Source organism: Cannabis sativa, chromosome 8, assembly GCF_029168945.1.
Source record: "Cannabis sativa cultivar Pink pepper isolate KNU-18-1 chromosome 8, ASM2916894v1, whole genome shotgun sequence".
Lineage (NCBI taxonomy): Eukaryota > Viridiplantae > Streptophyta > Magnoliopsida > Rosales > Cannabaceae > Cannabis > Cannabis sativa.
This window is the reverse complement of record NC_083608.1, coordinates 37,556,611-37,577,529: the sequence shown is the minus strand read 5'-3', so window position 1 is coordinate 37,577,529 and position 20,919 is coordinate 37,556,611. Positions and strand designations below refer to the sequence as shown.

General features: G+C 36.0%; 1 protein-coding gene and 1 long non-coding RNA gene across 5 annotated transcripts; one reads left to right on the top strand and one right to left on the bottom strand.

Moving 5' to 3' along the window:
* Window positions 1–1,388: 1,388 nt before the first annotated feature.
* Window positions 1,389–5,991, top strand: LOC115701045 (uncharacterized). Of its 4 annotated transcripts, none has more exons than XM_030628730.2 (4): window positions 1,389–1,723; window positions 3,102–4,190; window positions 4,279–5,583; window positions 5,673–5,991. In XM_030628730.2, exons 2-4 carry the CDS (start codon window positions 3,147–3,149, stop codon window positions 5,700–5,702), a joined length of 2,379 nt encoding a protein of 792 aa, XP_030484590.2. In that variant the 5' UTR covers window positions 1,389–1,723; window positions 3,102–3,146; the 3' UTR covers window positions 5,703–5,991. The 4 variants fall into 4 exon arrangements, with proteins under 4 accessions (XP_030484590.2, XP_060958874.1, XP_060958873.1 ...); XM_061102891.1 differs by having other exon boundaries at window positions 1,406–1,723; window positions 3,143–4,190; XM_061102890.1 differs by having other exon boundaries at window positions 1,406–1,723; window positions 3,143–4,190; window positions 4,279–5,991.
* Window positions 5,992–17,449: 11,458 nt separating this feature from the next.
* On the bottom strand, window positions 17,450–20,065 carry LOC133030291 (uncharacterized). The gene is made up of 3 exons (XR_009684141.1): window positions 19,548–20,065; window positions 18,749–18,824; window positions 17,450–17,682 (listed from the first exon to the last, which is right to left on the bottom strand). It is a non-coding gene; the product is annotated as an uncharacterized LOC133030291 (long non-coding RNA).
* Window positions 20,066–20,919: the final 854 nt, after the last annotated feature.

Below are 20,919 nucleotides of genomic sequence, written 5' to 3'. Positions count from 1 at the left end.
GGTGCAATTAAGTATCGGATCCCATATAGTTTAATATAATAATTTTTATAGAGTATCGCTAGCCAATTGCAAGTCGACACATTTAGAAGGTGCTAGGCACCACTGGTGCCCAATAGCAATGCTTAAGTTGAAATGAGCCACATGGATAACAGCAATTTTGACAGATCACCAAGATCATAAAAAATAATGATTTTTTTATGAGTACATGAAGCTAGGCTGAAGTGGACAATTATTAATCATATAATTACACAAATTCATACAACATTGTTTAAATGAGTAGTTATTCATGAGTCCTTAACCAAATATTAATAATTGTTTTATTTTACTCCATTATAAAAGGAATCTATACCTTCTCAATTGGAGCATTCAAAGTCCAGACAAAACGTTTCTTAAGTAAGAATTTATGCATTTTGATGCCCAAAAGCATGGAATTTATGTACTCTAAATTCATTATTATAATAAATCAACTTGCATGTATTTTTTTCATTGATGTTGATTGAGACCTCCATTATTTCACTTTTTTTTTTTCTTTTATCTAAAATCATTTTTTAAATAAATAAATTGTAATATCTTTCTATGAGATCGGGTATAGTACTATTTTGTCATTTAGGTACAATGTCATGTCTTATAATCTATATATGTAAATGTATTATGTATATATAAAAATCAAAGTTTGCTCTAAATATATTATCAAATGATATTTAATCTCTTACCCTCATTAGATAGGAGAATGTGTCAGCAATGCAAATAGTAACTCTGTCTAATTTATAGTAATAATATCAACACCATTAACTTGCAAAACAAAAAGAGAAATTATATATAGCAAGGAAATAGAGTGAAAAAGTTGAGCTTGTTTTGTTTAATATTTGTTTGTAAAGGTCTTTTTGGTGTCCTCAAAACCTATGAGCTAATTTTAAATATGAGAAAAAGAAAGCAATAATTTGCAGTTTGGATAACAATTGTGATAAAAGTTAGTTCCTTTTCTCTAAAAAAATATCATGACACCAATAATTGACACAACAAAGCCAGCAAACAAAAGTTAGGAAAAGAAGGGTCCAAAACACCATAACCAAAAAACAATATTTTAAAAAGAAAAGAAGAAAGGAATAGAAGGGGCTAAAAATGAAAGAGATGGGTCTTTGGACTCTGTTTCACACTTGGAAAAATTCAAAAACCACAATATATATGCAAATGAAGTGAAGTACGTGTACGTCCATTGTTTAGGTTTGGATTTGGATTGTGACCTCTAAAGTCACATTGTTCATTTAATTATCTCACATGATCCCAAGCAAGTGACTCATAAAATAATCTTTTTTTTTGGTAGAAGACATAAAATAATCTCATTTCAGATTATTTAATTTAATTTAAATGTAAACACACTGCATTTCAACAAAAGTTTTGGTCTATATATAATGTAAGAATTCTCCCTCTTTATTTTGTCTTTTTTATTTTAGTTTTATTTTTTCTCCTAGAACAGATATTAGTAAACTCACCCTGCAAAGAAGTAAATAAGCACAAACGTACAAACCAGTTTATCCCTCCCTCTCTCTCTCTCTCTCTTCAATTTCATGGGTACGGTTGAGCATTGATTATAATACGGCTATCTCTCTCTCTCTCCACTTTCTCTCCGTTTGTGGTAAATTCTGTCTGTTTGCCTAGTCTTTTTTCTTCCAAGAAAAAAGTTGGTTTTTGGGTCGGCCATATCTTTGAGCTTCTCTTCCTGGTTAGTGTTTCTTTAACACACACATATATTTATTGGGTTATACACATCAGGGTAGTATGATGTTCATGAATTAGATTTTTAAATTATTTGTTAGCGAAAGAAGGAATTTTTAAATGGCGATTAATCTTTAGCTGAGTGTTCTTATTTTTGTTGAATGTGGAATCTAAGTTCAACTTGCCTTTTTTTTTTTTTTTGGCCTTCTACGATATTTTATTATTTTTAGAAAGGTTTGTGATAAATTGTTTGCTGGAAAGGAAAAAAAAGGATTTTTTTTATATAATTATAGTTGTTAGTATTTAATTCCTAAAAAAGTAGAGCTAAATTTTTTTTGACGGTGAGGTTTTGATTGGGTTGATAGTGATTGTTGAGTTATCAATGGAGAAGAATAGTTTCATTAATTTTATACACTTATTATCTGGATGTATGACCCAAAATGGACAGCCACCTTTGACTTATACCTAACCCATCTGTTTCGTAACTGAGAAAACTGAAGAATGTTGAATGAAAGTAAGAGATTTTTGAACCCTTCTATTCTTGTTAGTTTATCCAAACATACCTTACATAGTTAAACATTGTATCTTACCCAATTATGAAATCCAATCATCTAGGTAGCTGCTTAGTAACAGTTGTATCTTTTTACTAGTTCCTGTTGCATTTAAGTTTGTGGCCCTAACTAATCAAATAGTGAACAATTTTAGTTTATTTGATTTAAGTTCTGGCTTTCTTTTAGCATTGTTGAGATGAGAATAAAGGTTAAAGCAGACATTGATTCCAGTTCACAGAAAGCAAGCACTAATATATATATATATATATATAAATATATATATAAAATAAAGACTATTTCACTTTATGTTTGATGATGCTCAGCTGGGTCCAACAGGACAGTTGGAATTGATCAGTATTCTTTTTAACATGAATTTATTCTTTTAATTATTTTCATACTTTTAGATAGAAACACCAACAAGTGGAGTGGGATTTGAATGTTTCCAGGAACAATTATCTACTTAAGTATGATTGTCATACATTTTTGAATCAGTTAATCTGTTTGAAAATTAATGTTGATGCAATCCAAGGAAATGCACCGATAGAATAGTCGCAGACTTTACCACAGCTGTGGTACTTAGAAGCTGATAAAATATAAGGTAAAATGAGGGTTTAAACAGGACTTCATACCCAAATTACAGGCTTTTATAAAACATTGAGTTAGTTCAAACCCTTGATGCAACTTCAGTTGAATTTAGTTGTATGAGTAGAAGTAGGCTATGCATAAGTTATCTGTTAATTATTATATTTTTTTAGGGTAGACTAGAATTTGTAGTAATTTGTTTTTTCTACCAGTCTTGTGTTGTAATTCTTGTTTTTGAAAAATTTCTCACAGCTCAGTGCTGTTAATTTGATTGTGGTGATTTTGGGAAGCAGTTATATGATTCTGAAAAATCTGATGGAAGACAAGCAGTTGGATTTTTATCAGCCACTTTTATCTGTCAGACGATTTTCATCAACAGGCGCAACCTCAGAAGCCGATAACAAACGGAAAATTGAAAAATCAGTACCCCATTTACCACCTCTTCCTGTTTACAAATCAGAACTAAAGTCAGGTCCAGTGAGGAATCCTGGAAAGGTTCCTTTTGTGTGGGAGAAAACCCCAGGAAAACCCAGGGATGAAAGAAAATCTCAGATTAAGATTCCTGAACAGTCTCCGAGTGTTCCAAAACTCCCACCTGGAAGGGTTTCAAATAAGAAACATCAAGCTTCAGACAAAGGTTCTATAAGTACAAGTGTTCCCCAGTCCCCAACTGCAAGTATCCTTTCTAGTTCCAGAGATGTCTCAGACCTGGATAAAAGAAATGAAACTAAAGATAAAAGCTCTATACAGGGAAGAGAGGAGAATAGTAGTTCTGCTTCAGAGGATGGTGAGGAGGCCTATGTAGACGCACTTGAAACACTATCTAGATCTGAGTCATTCTTCATGAACTGCAGTGTAACAGGTGTGAGTGAATACGATGATCCAGATGTCAAACCATCTGGAACTGTCTCAACAGATCCACATACTCGGGATTTTATGATTGATCGATTTCTGCCAGCAGCAAAAGCAATGGCTTCAGAAACACCTCAATATCCTCCTAGAAGAAAACAGGTTGTGTGGGAGCAACCGAGACAAGTTAATAAGGTAGTGAATAGGGATAAGCAGCCTCCACTTAATCAATGCAGGGAAAATGTTTTGCCTCCTTATGCGCAGTGTATAGGTGAGGAAGAAAGTGAAGATGAATCTGATAGCTGTGAAAGCACTGATATTTTGTCTGCTAAACTTTGTGGGTTGTTTCCTCGATTTAGCATAAAGAGTTCCTTGTGCCTTTTGAATCCAGTACCAGGGGTGAAAATGCAGGCTCAGTTCCCTGTTTCTTCAGTCCGTCGAGTGCGTGCCAAATCTTCATATTCTAGCTCTTGCAGTGGGACTAGCACAGAGGTATCTTTCCTTTTACTACTTGCTAACATTCTTTCCTTATTGTCTATTTGATAATAGTTTCTCAATACTTGTTTTATTGTCTCTCTAGCAAATTGAGGATGTTGTATCTGAGCAAAGATTAACTGCTCCACCCCAAACAGCTAATGACAATAAAGGAGAGATTGGATCGAAAAGTAAATCCAACAAGATTGCAGAGAAAAGCGAGTCTCAAAAACTTGATCGATCATCTCTATATAGTCATCTACAAGGGAATGGCTCATCACCCTACCATAATAAACATTCCCTATCCACATTTCATGAACAAAATGATCTTCTAAATTCACCAGGGAAGGCAAAGAATTCCAAGAATAGTGCCTTTGATATCCATAAAAGTGCGCGGACCAATTTTCGAAAGTCAGCAAATGAGAACAACATTTGGGAAGTTGGCTCTGGGAGTCCAGTGATTGAGAAGACTCTTTACATAGATGCTGTACATAAAGTGAATTATCCAGGCTCAAAGTCAAGTCCCTTGGATATGAAAGACTTGACGGATTGCAGAGGGAATGACGTTGAGGTCCCTGAAAAAAGTAGTGACACAGAAGACAAGCTGTCACTGGATTCATCACTTAAGGATATCAGACACTCAAATGTTGCGAATCAAAAGGAGACGGTAAGGCCTAAAAGTTTGGACTCTGTTGATTCCCATTTCAGATCTGCTTTTGATAAAAAAATCAACATGAAAAATAGTTCCAATCAGGCTGATCTTACTCAGGATTCTATTTCGTTATGCTGCTCAAAAGTGACCGACTTGGAGAATTCTAATTTGGAAAGTCCAAGGTCTGTGAAGTCACGTAATCAAGAGAGGCGTCTTGGCCTTGTTAAGGATTCTGTCATGTTTACAAGCTCAAAAGAAGCTAGCAACAAGATTGATTGTAAAATCCAAGAACATTTTGGATTAAATTATGAAAAGAACTTTTGTGGCCATTTTCAGAATCCTACTACAATGACAATCTCAGAAAAGGCTCATGGCAGGAAGTTTAATTCAGAAAGACAACGGCTGATAAAATCGGGTACTAAAGAAGATGCATTAGCCCTTGTTCAAAGTTCTACATCAAAAGCAAGCAAAACCGAAGTAATTGATTTGGATAGTCCAAGACTTGCGAATTTAGGTAATGATGAGAGTTCTAATGGCAGCTCTTTGCAAATGTCACTTGCATTACCCTTGCCAAAATCGCCATCAGAGTCTTGGCTAAAGCGTACCTTGCCTACAATTTCCTCAAAGAATTCATATTCACAGACTTCACTTGATGCCCACATTTGCAATAGCAGTCCATTGAGATCATCCCTAGACCCAAAGTGGGAGACAATTGTTAAAACTACTAACCTACAACATGGGCATCTGAGATTTTCCCAGGTAAGTCTATTCTATACTAGTTGTCTATCACTGCTTTAATTTACTGGTCTACAAACCCTGAGTACTAACATGAATACCTATTTTATCAGGAAAATCTCTTTCCTATCCCAGAAGCTTGAAAATCTGTAATCCTTATCTGCAGTCCGCGTAAAATATAAGCTTGGTAAAGCTTTCAAAGCTTAAACTGGTTCAAAGAAGCCAAATTACATCTTTTGCTTCGACTTTCATAAACATTAATACTTCAGCTTGTTATACAGTAAATATAATCATTATTATTAGCTGTAAATCTATGTATTTTCAAGTTGTGATTATATTGTAAATTTCATTAATTTTGTGAAGTCAAAGCTTGCCCCAAGTGCATTTGCTTTTGTAATAAGAAGAAATAAATGATGCCTTTTGTGTTGCTCATCATCTGTCATCATTCTGGTTTTACAATGATCCCATGAAAGTTAGGATTGAGGAAGTTTCGATTTGATATGCTTGACTCTAACCTCTCCCAATTCCAACACAGTACAATCATACCCTTCTACAACCTCTTATAACCTTCAAATACTTTCCCCCAATTTAATCAACAACCCTTTTCAAAAAAATAAAAACAAAATTATAGTCAACACCCTAAATTACACAATTATCGTTATCCTAAAATAAACATCAAGTCTTCTTACTTACATATATTTATATGAGTAAAGTGTTGAAGATACATTCAAATTATACTTTTCACATATAATTAATTTCAACTAATGATATGATTCAATTAGAATGTGTAAAAATTATTTTTAATAAGAATGTGTCTCCAACATTAGTTTATATAAAGCACGTGTGTGTATGATGTTTGTAATCTTAAGACAAATTATTTTCAATAATATAAAGAGATGAAGTACTACATATTATTGTTAAAGTTTAGTGCATATGTTTAATTAGAACTCTATGGAACGATTTTGCGCTCTTTTGAATTATGGTTCAATTTCAAGCTTTGTTCTCGGCGTTTTATCCATATTTACTTTTTGATCTTGTCTAGGCTTTATGTTCGAATTTTTATAATGCTTTTCCCCAACTCTGTAGGGAGAATTTCCCTTTAAAGGTGTAGTAATTAGAGCTACTCTTCTTTCTTTTTGCCTTCTCTTGTTCTCAAGTTCTTTCTTTTTTTTGTTCTTCTTCCATGATCTCGAAAACTCCATCAAATTTTTCTATTACTTAGTCATGGTTCTTGGCTTGGAAAGGATGAGTTGGTCACTGAGAAAGATCCTTTGAGCAGTTTGCAATGAAGTATCTTTTCGCATCCTTTGTAGTTACTTCGCTTAATTGATACATCACATTCAAGAATCTCTGTAAAAACTACTGAGGATGCTCTCCTTCTTTTGGTTTTGTTTGATACAAATCCTTGGAAAATTTGCATGGCATACTGACTTTTGTTATTTTTTTTACAAAAATATTGCAAGGTAATATTTTTTACTTTTTTACTGTGTATTTTTATAAATTTCATACTACAGTATTAAGTGTTTATTTTTTTAGTTTTTTTTTTGTTTGTTTTAGTGTTGTTTTACAGTTGTTTTTCATAATTTATTTTTTTAACGTCGATTTCACTGTTCTTGCTCCATCTTGCTGGAATTAATGATTGTTTTTTGGGTGTTCTCGTGGTGTTGTGGTGGTTCTATCCATGGATGTGGAAGATGGAGGCTATAAAATAAATTTCTTCTTCCTTCTTTATGGTTATTTAATGGTTATTTATTTATTTTTTTTATTTTGGTTCTCTTAAAAGTACATTTGACGAGCTCACTAGAAAAAGAGTTTTGAGGTGTGTGGTTCTTTTATGTTTTTCTAAGTGGTTATATCTGCTTATTGTTTTACATTTATTTTGTGTTGTTTTAGTAGTTTTTTTGTTCTGATTTTTTAAGATTGGGCTTGCAAATATAACTGCTATTGCATTGGGTATTGAGGTTGTGCAGAATATTTTTTAGTTTTTCTTAAATCATTTTTTCTTTCTTTTGTTTGATTTGTTTTAGTGTTGTTTTATAGTTATTTTGCCATGATTATTTATTTGACGTCGATTTCACTATTTTTTTTTCTCAATCTCACCGGAATTAATAGTTGTTTTCCGATTGTTATGGTGTTCATGTGGTGGTTATGTCCATGGGTGCGGAAGATGGAGGCCTCATTTTTTTTTTTGGGTGTTTACAGTATAAAAGAAAAAAAAAAATTGGCCAAGGCAGTATAAAAGTAATTTCTTCCGTGTGACAATATTTTTGTAAAGATTAGGCCAAAAGTCAGTATTTTTGTAAGTTTCCCAATCCTTTCTCTCTTTTCTTCTTTTAGCTCTTCCTCTGTATTGTATGGCAAAGAGTTGTGCCAATCCATCGAATGAATCAATGGATCCTTCTTTTAATTGTTTGAACCATAACAAAATTGATCTTGTTAAAGTTGTAAAGAATGCTTTGCATCTAATTGTCGGATTACTTTTCTCCAATGCCATCCATTGTTCAAATTGGAGCACGAATTCCAATGGATCTCCTTCGCCGTTGAATAATACAAAAGTTGACATAGTAAAGTCTTTTGGCTTTGGCTCGTCAACGATCCATTTTAATTCTTCCATCTCCAATTCTTGCCACAACTTCTTTCAGCATCTGTTCTTTTACTAGTAAAAGATCTTCTTTAAGTCATTCAGAGCGCAAAGGTTGCATTTGAGTATTGATTATCGGCGTTCTCTAGTGTATTATAGGTGGAGCTAAGTCACATTCCATCGTTGTTTGCTCAATTTTGCATTCCTGATCAAAGTATTTCTGAAATGCTTACTCTGTAGTTACAACATTAATTGATTCTGACACGAAGTTATGATTTTTATTTGCTTTTCCATCCAACATTTCTTTTCCATTTAATACTGTCGCTGGCTAATTTCTCATTTCTTTTTCAGAGTTCTATGATACTGCTACATGCTACATGTGATCATTTTCCATTTAATACTGTCGCTGGCTAATTTCTCATTTCTTTTTCAGAGTTCTATGATACTGCTACATGCTACATGTGATCAACTGTTTACTGAGAATTTGACCTACTTATTTTCCAAGGCTCATAATGAATTTGAGTTTGTTATCTATGTTTTCGGATGAAGGACACGTGGCAATGATTAGACAAAAACCCTCCAAATTAGAGAGGATTGAGCCTCCATGATTACGGGAAGATAAGAAAAGAATATGCTTATCCTGGAAAGGTCTGACAAGGGTAAAGGCTCCAAGGGTTGTTCCCAAACAAACCATCAACTGGGACCTAAAAGCCTTATTGTTTATTGTTGATCGAAGACCTGGGGAAGATCAACCTATCTACAAGTGCAGGCCTAATCTGGAAAGCCATCTAAAGGGCCTATTGTGGATGCTAGTCGAGTAAGGAGAACCAAAAGCCACTTACGAGGTGAAAGCCAGATGGCATCATGACAGTTATGCATTTTTGACACATGATTAGATCTTGTCCCCTGTGTCAAGCTATGGTTATGCGCACACCCCTTTTGTACACTCTTCTTTATCTGACGGCTACTCTGAGCATTTTGTCCACCAAAAGTAGGTCCTTGTCCGATACGTTCTCTGCACCAATATCGGTCCCCCAATGTATGGATTATTCTCCACACAAGGAAGAACCATCTTCGGCGTCCAATAGTCAGTTATTTGCATGTATTTTACCCCAATAGTGGGCGTTTTTGCAAAAACCCTAGACGGGTCATGGGTATGCCTATGCTCGTACTTTAGCTTAAAAATTTCCCTTTATTTCCACACAAAGGGGGATGAGGAAAAAAGATATAGTCAAAGCTCTACCAAATTTCCATTAAGTTTTCCTCTTCTTCAAGAGAAATCAAGACAGTAGAGTTAGGGTTTTCTTGTAAACACCACTGTAAAATATTATACACGCCTTTTTAGGCCAATATACTGACTTTGACTCCTTGACTAGGGCTCATTAATGCCTGAACCATGTAAAAATATTTGTCTTTATTACTGCATTTATTTCTTCTTGAGCTCTTATTTAATTAGTTTCTAAAAATCTCAGTAAATATTTTGTTCCTTTATTGAGAGTCAAAGAAAGACCTAAGCTACCAGGTTACTACAACCATGGTAGATACTTGAAAGACAATCATGAAGAAGACTCCTCAGGCGGATCTAGTTACGGTCATGGAAAATGCAAACCCTCTTTCTCCAAAGCACGCTCAGCCGAGCAACGGGAGGGAATGAGATGCATCCGAAGCTGACCAGTGTTGCAAGCAAGTCAAAGAAGAAAACTTAGATGATGAGGGCGGACAAGAAGACGATGATGGCGCTTATGTCAAAGATGGGTATTACAATGATGGGTACTATTACGAACAAGATCCAAATCTGGTTCGAGTATCTAATGAGTTGCAAGAGACCTAACAAAAGTTAGCCCACCTGTTATTCTAATTTTTATTCTCATGATGTGGCATGTCCACATAGGCAAGATTGATGCCACGTGGAGTACAACTTGTAAGTAATAGGACTAAGTCATCATGCACAACTTACTAGTTGACTAACACTCTAAATGATCAAGCAGGACAAAGATACAATGAAATGGTCAACCAGGAGGATTTGGCCGGACCACCCTTGGTTGGCCATAGTGGAGCATGGGCCGGCCACCCTTCAATAAAGGGTAGGCCGACCAGCTTCCATTCTGACAGACACAAGTCACTACTACGAAAGTTTGAATTCGCAACGGTCCTAAAAACACTTTTTTTGGAGGACCGTCGCTAAAAAATTAAGTAATTGTTTAAAACCGTTGAGAAAAATTAGTATTCCCGACGGTTTATAATAGTAATTACAGGAATAGGCGACGATTTTAATTGGAATTCGATTTAATGGGCCCTTATAAAATTGTCAGGTATAAGGGCCGATTAAAAAAATTGTCACCTACTTCTCGCCATCCCACGTGTCCACCTACTTCTTTTTTATTTTCCACATGCCCACCTATTTCTTCTCCATTTCTCACACCCTAAAAAAAAATCTTAACTCTCCAAAACCCCATCCACGCCTCCGCACCATCGCCCTCTTCTCTCGTTGTCTTCCTCCCTCTCTCGATCTCTTTTTCTTATTGTCTCTCTCTTCCATTGATCTCCACCCACCCCTCCTCCCGTCGGTCTCCCTCTCCTCTCCATCGCATACGTCGGACCACCACCACCTCCCGTCGGTGTCCCTCTCATCTCCGTCTCATACCTCGGACCACCACCACCTCCCATCTGTCTCCCTCTCTCTCTCTCTCTCTCTCTCTCTCTCTCTCCGAGCTCGGTATAAATACATTTATTTATATACTTTTTTATTTATTATATATATTTATTTTGTTATAATTGAATGAATTTAATGTGTTTTAAAGTTAGTTGTTATTGTAATAAAGTTAATTAGTTGTTTTATTTTAATTTAGATAAAATTATAAAACTAATGCAGGAAAAAAATGGGGGAAAATGGCAGAAAAATTGTATTTTTTTTTTTTGTTTTTTTTACGTTCTCCACATTAGCGACAATTTTTAACCGTCGCCTTTTTTGCCCATTTTGCGACGGTCGTATAGGCGACGGTTATAGAAATCGACCGGAATACTTTAAATGACTATTTAAAAACGTCGAGAAAAACCATTTTTGTAGTAGTGAGTGGTGTCGCTATAGCTTTCACCCTAGACAGACAATGGTTCACTCTTAGCTACGAATTCACTCCAACAACCCACGAAACTAGCGATTCCACTTCAAATATTTACCTATTCCTTAAGAATAATTAATTGGTTATTTTCTTTATATTTAATATGTGAAAAAAAGGTGATATCTCCTCCTTTTAAGATATATTAATCTACTTTGGCTTAGGTCTTCTGTAAGCTCTCATCTATATAAAGAGCACTAGGCTAAACTTAAAGCTAAGTTCTAATCCTTAAGCTCTTGAGTTTTAACTCTCAAAACACTAGCTCTCTCTTTTGCACGCCATCTCCAGTGCACTAAAGACTAATTCTTTCTCATTTCACACACTTGAGATAATTCATAGAGAGCTACTTTAGAAATTACAAAGCTTGTGATCTGAGTGGTATTATCTCTCAAATCAATATAACTAAAAGGAAAGTAGGTCGTTAACCATTAACCAAGGGGTTGAACCTCTTTAAAATAGTTGTGTCTATTTTATTTACTTATTCTAATTGTTTACACTTGGTAATTTTGATCGTAAATAAGGCTCCGTTGTCAGTTGACCAAATATAAGATTAACATTTTGGTGATTTTATTGAGAGTGTTGTTTATCAATTCAATCAGTTACCATGGATGTAATAAGGAGAACTCAAGTTACAATTTCTACTTCATCGGGTCTTCTTCAAGACCCCATAACTACTGATCCTAATGTTCGTGTTCCAGCCACCACTAGAGTTTCCACGAACCTAATGGATATAGCCAATCTTGCCAACCCTGCCAACCCGACAGGCCCAACGAACTTGGCCAAGGTAGATCCATCATCGGTACCTTGAATAGAGGGTTTTGTCAATGTGGAACAGTCGCCACGTACCACAATTAACTATGTTCCCCAATACTATGCAGAGGGAACAGGTCTGGGAATTGGCGAGCCAGCTATTGGTGGACCTCATGCGGACTTAGGAGAAGACTTTGAATTGGCCAAACTTAGAGAGGCTGTATGCCAACTCGACCAAATTGAAGAGCCACACGTCGTTGGTTGCGATGCTTTGGCCCAACAGAGACACAATTCCTGAGGTGGATGCTAGGAGGCCATCCTCTAGGCTCATTCGGCGGTGCTGGACCGTCGTAATAGGGAAGCTAGTAACCCGATAATACGATTTAATGAGAGAACTGCGAACATTATCTAATTAGAGATCCTCTCTAAGGGAGACTCATCGATAGGTCGAGCAAGGTCTACACCCAAGTAGACAATAAACAAATAGTACAACCAAGTTCTTTGGGAAAGAGGACAAACTTCTCCCTGCCCGAAGATGGATAAATCCTGCCAAACAGATATAGTGGCAAGAACAGCCAGACTCATGCACCTAGTGGTATGGGGGGCTGACCAAGTGTCTTTGGCTCATTAACACCCCTATTCGGCAAGCCTCTAGCCGGCCTATAGAGCAAAATTCCTCTTTGAAACATTCAAGAGCAAGTCGTTCTAAGGCCTATCTTTAACTGGTTAGGTTCGGGAACAAGTGGAACACCCAAGACAACATCAACTCAAGAAGTGAGAATCAAAGTGATTTTGTTCCACCATTGAAAAATCACTTTAGACAATTGGATCCACCAAACCTAAAAAATTGGTGTAATCAACCCCTTATCAACACATAAGCCGCTAATTAGAGGAGAACGAGCGGCTAGGCACTGCGCAACATAGAGATGGTCAGCTATGGACAATTGCCTAGGTTAGAGCTGGCATGCATAGCTAGTTACTTGAGTCAAGGTTGGCTGGCCAAAGCTAGATGCCTAGCCTGGGGTTGGTCGGCCATAGGCATACCTCACCTAGGGTGTGGCCGGCCAGGGTCTGGCCAACTCAGGGGTTCAGCCCATCTAAGAAGGGCCACTCAGTCAAGCCCCTACAACATATGACAGGTTTTTTTGACCAAATAAGAGACATAACAAAGGGCTTAGCCAACCCAAAACCATCAGACCTTGAACTAGATAGGTGAAGGGGGTCTCCATTCTCGGCATACATTAATGCGTTGCCCTTGCCTAAGTTTAAGATGTCGGTATAGAAGATGTATAACGGGAGAGAAGATCCTCATACACACATCAAGTACTTTGAGATGTATAGAAAGATCTCCAAAAATTCATCGGTGATGTGTGATGCTAGATCTTTCTGGTGACTCTATAAAAAATAGCCCAACAATGGTACTTCAAGCTGGCTCTGGGAAGATTCAATTCTCGGAATGAATTTTCTCAAGATTTCTACACACATTTCATGTCCTCGAGACAGTTACCATCACAGCTGGAAGACCTTGTTGAGATGAAACAAAGACAAGGCAAACTTTTGAAGGATTATATCTAAAGGTTCATGGCTGAGGCCACCAAGGTCAAAAGCCTAGTAGAAGAAGGTCATTATACAGCCATATTGAGGGTATCCTTTCGTTGAGTGACTTCTGGAAAGATACCCGAAAGATCTCAACCAACAACATGAAGGAGTTCCTCAAACGAGCAAATGATAAAATTAAAGGAAGTCGTCATATAAGCCCAGACAGGAAAGCAAGCCAACAATAGGTAGTCTCAGGGTGCTATGCAGTTCCAAGACCTTCCAAACATGCAAGCCAGTACAAGCAGCCAACCAGCCCTCCAATGGAAAAAATACTTGAGGCAAGTGCAACAACAACAATTCTGGCCAAAGTAATGGTAAAAAGGGAAGTACAACACTTCCCCTATGCCACGAAACCAAAAGGAAAAGGAGAAGAAGCACAGTGCTTCACCCTCCTAACTGAAAAACCTAAGACCATTTACATGGCTCCCATACAAGAAGCCTCCTCCTATCAAAAAAGAGATGAGTAAGAGGGACATGTTAAAGTTCTGCCGATTTCACAATAATTTTGGCTATAACACCAATGAGTGTCAAAACTTGAAAAAGGGAGATTAAATTCCTCATAAGGAAATATAATCCCCACTTGCGTTGTTATGTGCAGAACGACCAAGCTCATGCACAAGCTGCCCAGAGTAGAGACCCTATGCCACAAGCAGCAGTGGTCATTTGGGTGTCATAATTGTTAGACCCTACATTACAAGCAAGACAAGTAAGACTAGGGAGCGCTATGCTCAGATTGTTCGTCACGAGCCTAAAAGTGACATCCTAGCGATCGAAGAAAAAGGCTCTAAGCAACTCAAGCTTGGAGAGCATGCCATCTCCTTTAGAGAGGGAGATGCTGCCCAGGTCAGCTTCCCATAAAATGACACATGGTCTTTACAGTACAGATTGGGAACATGACTATTGCTAGGTGCATGGTCAATAGTGAAGCCTCCTCTAACATCCTTTTCAAATCAACTTATGAAAAGATGGGGCTCCAACTAACAGACCTAGCACCTGTACCCAAGTAATGTACAACTTTTTTGGCCAAGGCATTGCACCCTTAAAATACATCCGACTGCCCTCGACAGTCAAAGAAAATCCCACAATAAGAATGGTGATGGCACAATTCATAGTAATCGACGTGCCATCAACCTTTAATGTAATGATAGACTGACCGACCCTATACGACATGAAGGCAGTAACATCCTGTTGGAATATATTTTACCAGGATCTTAGATCTACTCACAAGTATGTTGTATAAACACCGTAAATATGAACTTTCTAAAACGATAAATTAAACACATATAAAGTTAAGAAAACCTTACATTGATGCAGCGGAATTAATGTCTCCTTCCACTCAGATCTCTAACCCTTGAATCCTTTCTGTAGCAGAGTATAATCAAGATCTGAGCCCGAATGTCCTTCTTCTTCAAGTTTGATCCTTCACAGTCTTCCAATCTATGATTAAGTTACTGCTTGCTGTGTGTGGGCACTTACTCTTTCACTAGGGTCGAAATTTATCAAGGAGAAAAGAGGAGAGAGGGTTTCGGCCAGGTATAGAAAGTGGAGAAGGCTCAGTTTTTCTGAAGAGAGAAATTTCTGTCAGATTACTAATGAAAGCATGTGAAAGCATATTTTGTGACTGAGCCATCACTTTCTATTTATAGGCAACTACTAGGTTTAGGTTAGGATTTATTTGGCATTAAAATAATGAAAATATCAATTTGAAAAACCTATTTAAGTGGCCGGCCATGGTGTGGTATTGGGCCTCACTTGATTTTACAGTTTTATCAAATTTTATCTCTATTTTCTCAAAAATGCCAATTTTCCAATTCTAACCTTTTAAATGCCAAAACTAATTATTTAATAACTAAAATAGATTATTAAATAATATTGTCATTTAATTTAATTATTAATTAGACATATAAAGTCCATTAATAAATAAATAAACCTAGAAATTCTTTTCTTTACAATTTCACCCCTACTTAGTGAAAATTCATGAAATTAGACATAGTCTAACTTTAGAATTATAATTGATCAATCACGAATCAATTAATGAGTCTTACAAGCAGAATGTTCTCAACTAGAATGTGGATCATGGATCTATATGCTGAGCTTCCAATAAGTGAACCAAATTTACCAAGTAAATTCCTACTTATTAATTCTTCGTTGAATCCACTCTTAGAACTTAGAATTGCACTCTCAGACTTATATAGAGCATATTGTATGTTCCACGATATCAATATGCTATCTCATTTAACCATTGTTATAATCTTATTGTGATTTAAAGATCCTCTATATAGATGATCTACATCGAGATGGGATTTCTTTACCGTTCTCACCCCTCAATGTATTTTGCCCCTTAAAACACTTAGCTACCTGTAAATGGTGTTTAGTGATCTAATAATTAGTCAGTTAAACAAGAGCTCATCCATTTACTTCTATTTGCTAAGCTCGAAGGGAATCATCACTTGACTTCTATACACCAGTAGAAGCTATAGATTCCATATTTATGTTCAGCACTCCCACTCAATCATACTATCATGTTCCCAAAATATACGTATCACCCTGACCCAAAAGTAGGCTTAACTAATAAATCAAAGAACATGAATAGCACTCCTGAGTTGAGCCCAAACATATCAGGATTTAGATTCTTTTAATCTTAAGATCAACTACTGATATTGACTTGGAAAGATATGTATAACGGTAAGTTTGTAATATCTTAACTTAGTTGCAATATCGATCCAGTCCAATGTATACTCCATACATTCGAAACTAGTATACTTTACTAATGTCCTGGAAAGAACATAACACTTACTCCAAGTGTAAGTACACATCATCGCTGATTATCACATTAGTGTAAATCCAATAACACCGATGAAACAGGGACCAAAACTATTGATTCATATGAACACAATCACATTCCACTGTGTTGACGATACTGTAATTGTGAATAAACATATGATCTGGATTTAACTGATTCTGTGTGTATGAATGTAATAAACATATCAAACCATTAGCATGTAAAATTCATGCAAACATCAATCACTTCAAATTTCTTATATTGATAACTAATCAGATTGTAAAGAGTCTTATTTAGGGCATAAAACCCAACAAACTCCCACTTGCACTAATATAAAACAAACTGTGCAAATAGGTCAATCTGATGTCTTGATCTTCAGATCAAGTGTAGTATATTTGAATCCACCCAAACTTCTAGAAACTAGTTCATAAAAACTCTTATGAAACATCCTTTACTATATGCTTTACTCATCAAGGGATATTGAAATCTTTACTGTTTTAAAAGTACATCTGAATTAACAGAAGACATATCTCTCATATTTTAAAATATGTAATTGAGATAATACAGTGTAGACTTTTCTTCAGTGATATAACTTTCTGGTATTTTCGAATAGACCAAGTTACAATTCTTCTCTGGTAGAGCTTGAATTATTATTCAATAATTCCTCCACCCCCAAAGTAAGCACCATCTTACAGAATTTCGAAATTAGATGGTGTGATACAAAGACAACTGATACACAGTTCCTTAATATCTAACATATAGATCACTTTCATAAATCTTTCTTGAATATCTTCTAATGTTCCCTATTTGATTGCATCTCAGATAGCTCCTACTCAATAGCAGATGTCTGGTTAAATAATACTTTTAACCTCTGATTGTTTAGAGAGTTACCTAGTTGTGACTTTTGTATTAGTCTGAAACTTTAAGTTAAGACTAAGTCATCAACATAGCTGTAACGCCCTAAATAATTAGGCACGCTACCCAAAATTGCTTATGAAACCCTAATCCCCTAATCGGGATTACTAATTAAAATAGCGTAGAATTTAAACTTTTATATTAAACTGACTGAAAATAAACTTGTAATATATTTAAACTTTTCAAAATAGTTGGGATCCCAAAAATATTTACAAACTTATTACAAGTTCTTTCTTACTAGCCGACCTAAGCGGCAAAACAGAATACAAAATTCAACACTGTTAGACCCATAACCCGCTTGGTCTGAAGTGGCATGAACATGTACATTCTTCGCCCTGCTCCTGAAACTCATGGTTGATCAGCCACTGACTTACCCTTTCCTGCACAGTAGAGCACCCGTGAGCCAAGCCCAGCAAGACAGTATAAATCACAACAAATATAATATGCTCATCATGCTATCTAAACAGTAATGCCATTCATATACGTCTGTATGTCACAGACCTGCATGTCACACTCACATGCCTATTTATGTCTACGTGGCGTAGGCCTATGTGTTGCGCTCACACATCTATTTATATCTACGTGGCGTAGATCTACGTGTTGCTCTCACACGTCTAATTACAATAAGGCCTTAGAATAGCTCATCTCGGTTGAGTCCAACTTGATTTTGCGTTGACGCATAACCCTTAATCTCAATATGTAACACATAATTATTGGTGCCACTGCAATATTTGTCTATTTGCTATAGGCCTGCATGTTACGCTCACATGCCTATTTATGTCTACGTGGCGTAGACCTACGTGTTGCACTCACACGTCTATATACAATAAGGCCTCAGTAGGGTTTACCTCGGTTCTGGTTACCGAGCCTAACCTGGTTATGCCTTGCTCGCATAACCCTATTCGTGAATATACGTAATCCATGTATTACGTTCTTTCAGTGGTTTATCCTGGTGATATATACCAGGTCTAACCCAGTTATGTCTTATACACATAACTCTTAACATACATGCGCGTGTTCAATATTTACTACAACATATATTATCTTAGGGTAATAACCCTAACTTGCACACTATGTAATCACTCATATAATACATTTCTATATACTCAGATAACATTTACTAAGAGTGTTAACCCTAACTCATGCTTTTATTGGACTCACAATATTCTAGGGTAATAACCCTAGACCGCATTAAAATTAAACTCCAGGTACTAGCTTACCGAGTCTAGTTTAATTATGCCTTAAGCGCATAATTCATAATCCCAATATATAGATATATCTGACATGGCATAGTGTTACACAACATATATCACTAGGGTAATAACCCTAGGCTATTAAACCGCTCATGTTAGGGTAATAACCCTAATCCCGGTTGCAATTACTCACATATATCATATTCAACATAAGCGCCACCGCGCATACTCTACGTGCAAACTACTGTCTTACCTGTTGTCCCGCAATAAAGGAGATTCCAAACCCCTGGGTGCTCCTGATCAGGTGCCGGTAATCCTAGTCACACAATCTGGGATTTCAGAAATAGGGTTAATCCCCAATTTCACTTTCACAAAACATAAACATGGAATTCAAAACACATATAATCAAATAGATCTCGGAACGAGCTTTCCAACGATATAAAGAACGTCCCAAACGGAGTCCCGAGTCAAAAGTTATGGCCAAAATAAAATTGGGAAAAACAGAATTTCTCACTGCCAAACCCAGTCGCGACGGCCAAAAACCCCGTCGCGACGACTGGGTTCAGAACACCCAAAAACTCCATTTTTAAGGCCTAAACATGCCAATTTTTCCATAAATTCGAACCCCAATCATACCATACCCAAAATTAACTTCTTACAGATAAAAATCATCACAATAGAAAGCTAACAACTTCAATTCCAACATTAATCAACAAAATTCAAACTCACACCTTGAATCTTCAAATCCTAAAATACAAACTCAACAAGCTCAAGAACTTGAGCTTAAATCCAATCCTTCCAAACAATTTTCCAGCAACAAAATTAACAAGTAAAGACTAAATTCAAGCATTAAAAACATCCTAGGATTTCATTCATAATTCAACCATAGGAACCACCACAATTCAAGAGATTAATTCTCAAATTCACAAGATTAAACACCTATTTCTCAAAACATGCAAGTCAAGATCAAAACTACCCAAATCATGCTTTTACCCTAATAAATTCAGCAAGAATTCAACAATAAATTTCAAATAGAATCAGCAAGAAACTACCTCAATTCCTTGCACAAGCTAACTCCAAGCCTTCAACACAATTTTCCCAACAAACAATCTTTAATTCAAGCTAATCTCTCACCAATTTCAAGTTGAAAATAAGAGAGGGTTAGAGAGAGAGAGGGAGTCAGCCAAGAGGAAGCAAAAGCCAGCATTTTCTAATTTCATTCCCTCAAAAATCAATTTTATTAAAGTAAATCAATAAAGGTCAAAAGACCATTTTGCCCCTAGGGCCATACAATCATGCATAATCACTCACAAGGGCATAATTGTCATTTCATGTACATTTCAAACCCAATTAATTTCAAATTATCACTATTAAATAAAAATGCCAAATATTTCAATTCAAATTGCATTTCGGGCCCGAACCCAATTCGGCCCGAAATACCCGGTTGTGACTATACCACGCCAACCTGTCAGAACACACCTGAAAAGACAACACAAGCATACTATATAATAATATAGTTCTAGAAGCACGTAATTAAATTAATTTCATCAATTTACCCTTCTCGGGTCATAATTACCAAAATACCCTTGGCTCACCAATGGGGTCTTAACATATTAAAATTCATATAATTTCACATTTATTGAACTATATAATAATATAATTCCTCAATTATACATAATTATCTAGTTAGGGTTTTGCTAATCCTTTCTCATAATTCCGGGTATTACAATAGCAGACTAGTATTTTGAAGTGAAAAATACATGCCAGAGATAAAGTAATCAAAATTAAGATACCATAAAATTTTATGAGGATTAAGAATTCTAAGTTCAAGTCATTCGAATGGACTGAACTAGAGTTCTTTATCTTATTCTCATAATTCTGATAAGCTATACCTATCCATGTGAATGGTTAGATTTGCTTTTCAGTAGTGTTCTTAAGTATCCATCACAAGTATCAACCTAATGAAGATGTGTATAGAACTTTAAAATTCTCCCACTCAATTAAGGTAGTGTGAAACTTTAACAAAGAACTTTCAAAGGTATCAAACTTTTACTTACAACAGTAAAAATGAAATGGAACATACAATCAAGATCAAGAATTTATATTGACAACAACTAACTCATTATATTACTTCCATGTTTAAAGAAGATATGTGTTACATAGGGAATTGTGGAATGGACTCCACCCCTAAGAATATACATATAGGGTACTATGGATAACCTCCACCCCTAAGTATATAGAGATTATGATCCACCCCTAAAGGTTGTAAAGATCATGATTCTCTTAGTGTGATAGAGTTTATGTGGAGTTGAATACTATCCAGAGTTCATTAGATATAAAAGATCGTTGAACTGCATAGTTTTCTTAACTTTTCTCCACCCCTATCAGATCAAAAGATCTTTTTATTAAACAAATTCTTAATAA

Bases quoted from the DNA above. Each gene is read 5' to 3' on its own strand.
- LOC115701045 (XM_061102890.1), top strand. From the start codon at position 3,147: ATGATTCTGAAAAATCTGATGGAAGACAAGCAGTTGGATTTTTATCAG. The intron at 4,191-4,278 runs GTATCTTTCCTT...TTGTCTCTCTAG, and splicing joins GCAGTGGGACTAGCACAGAG to CAAATTGAGGATGTTGTATC.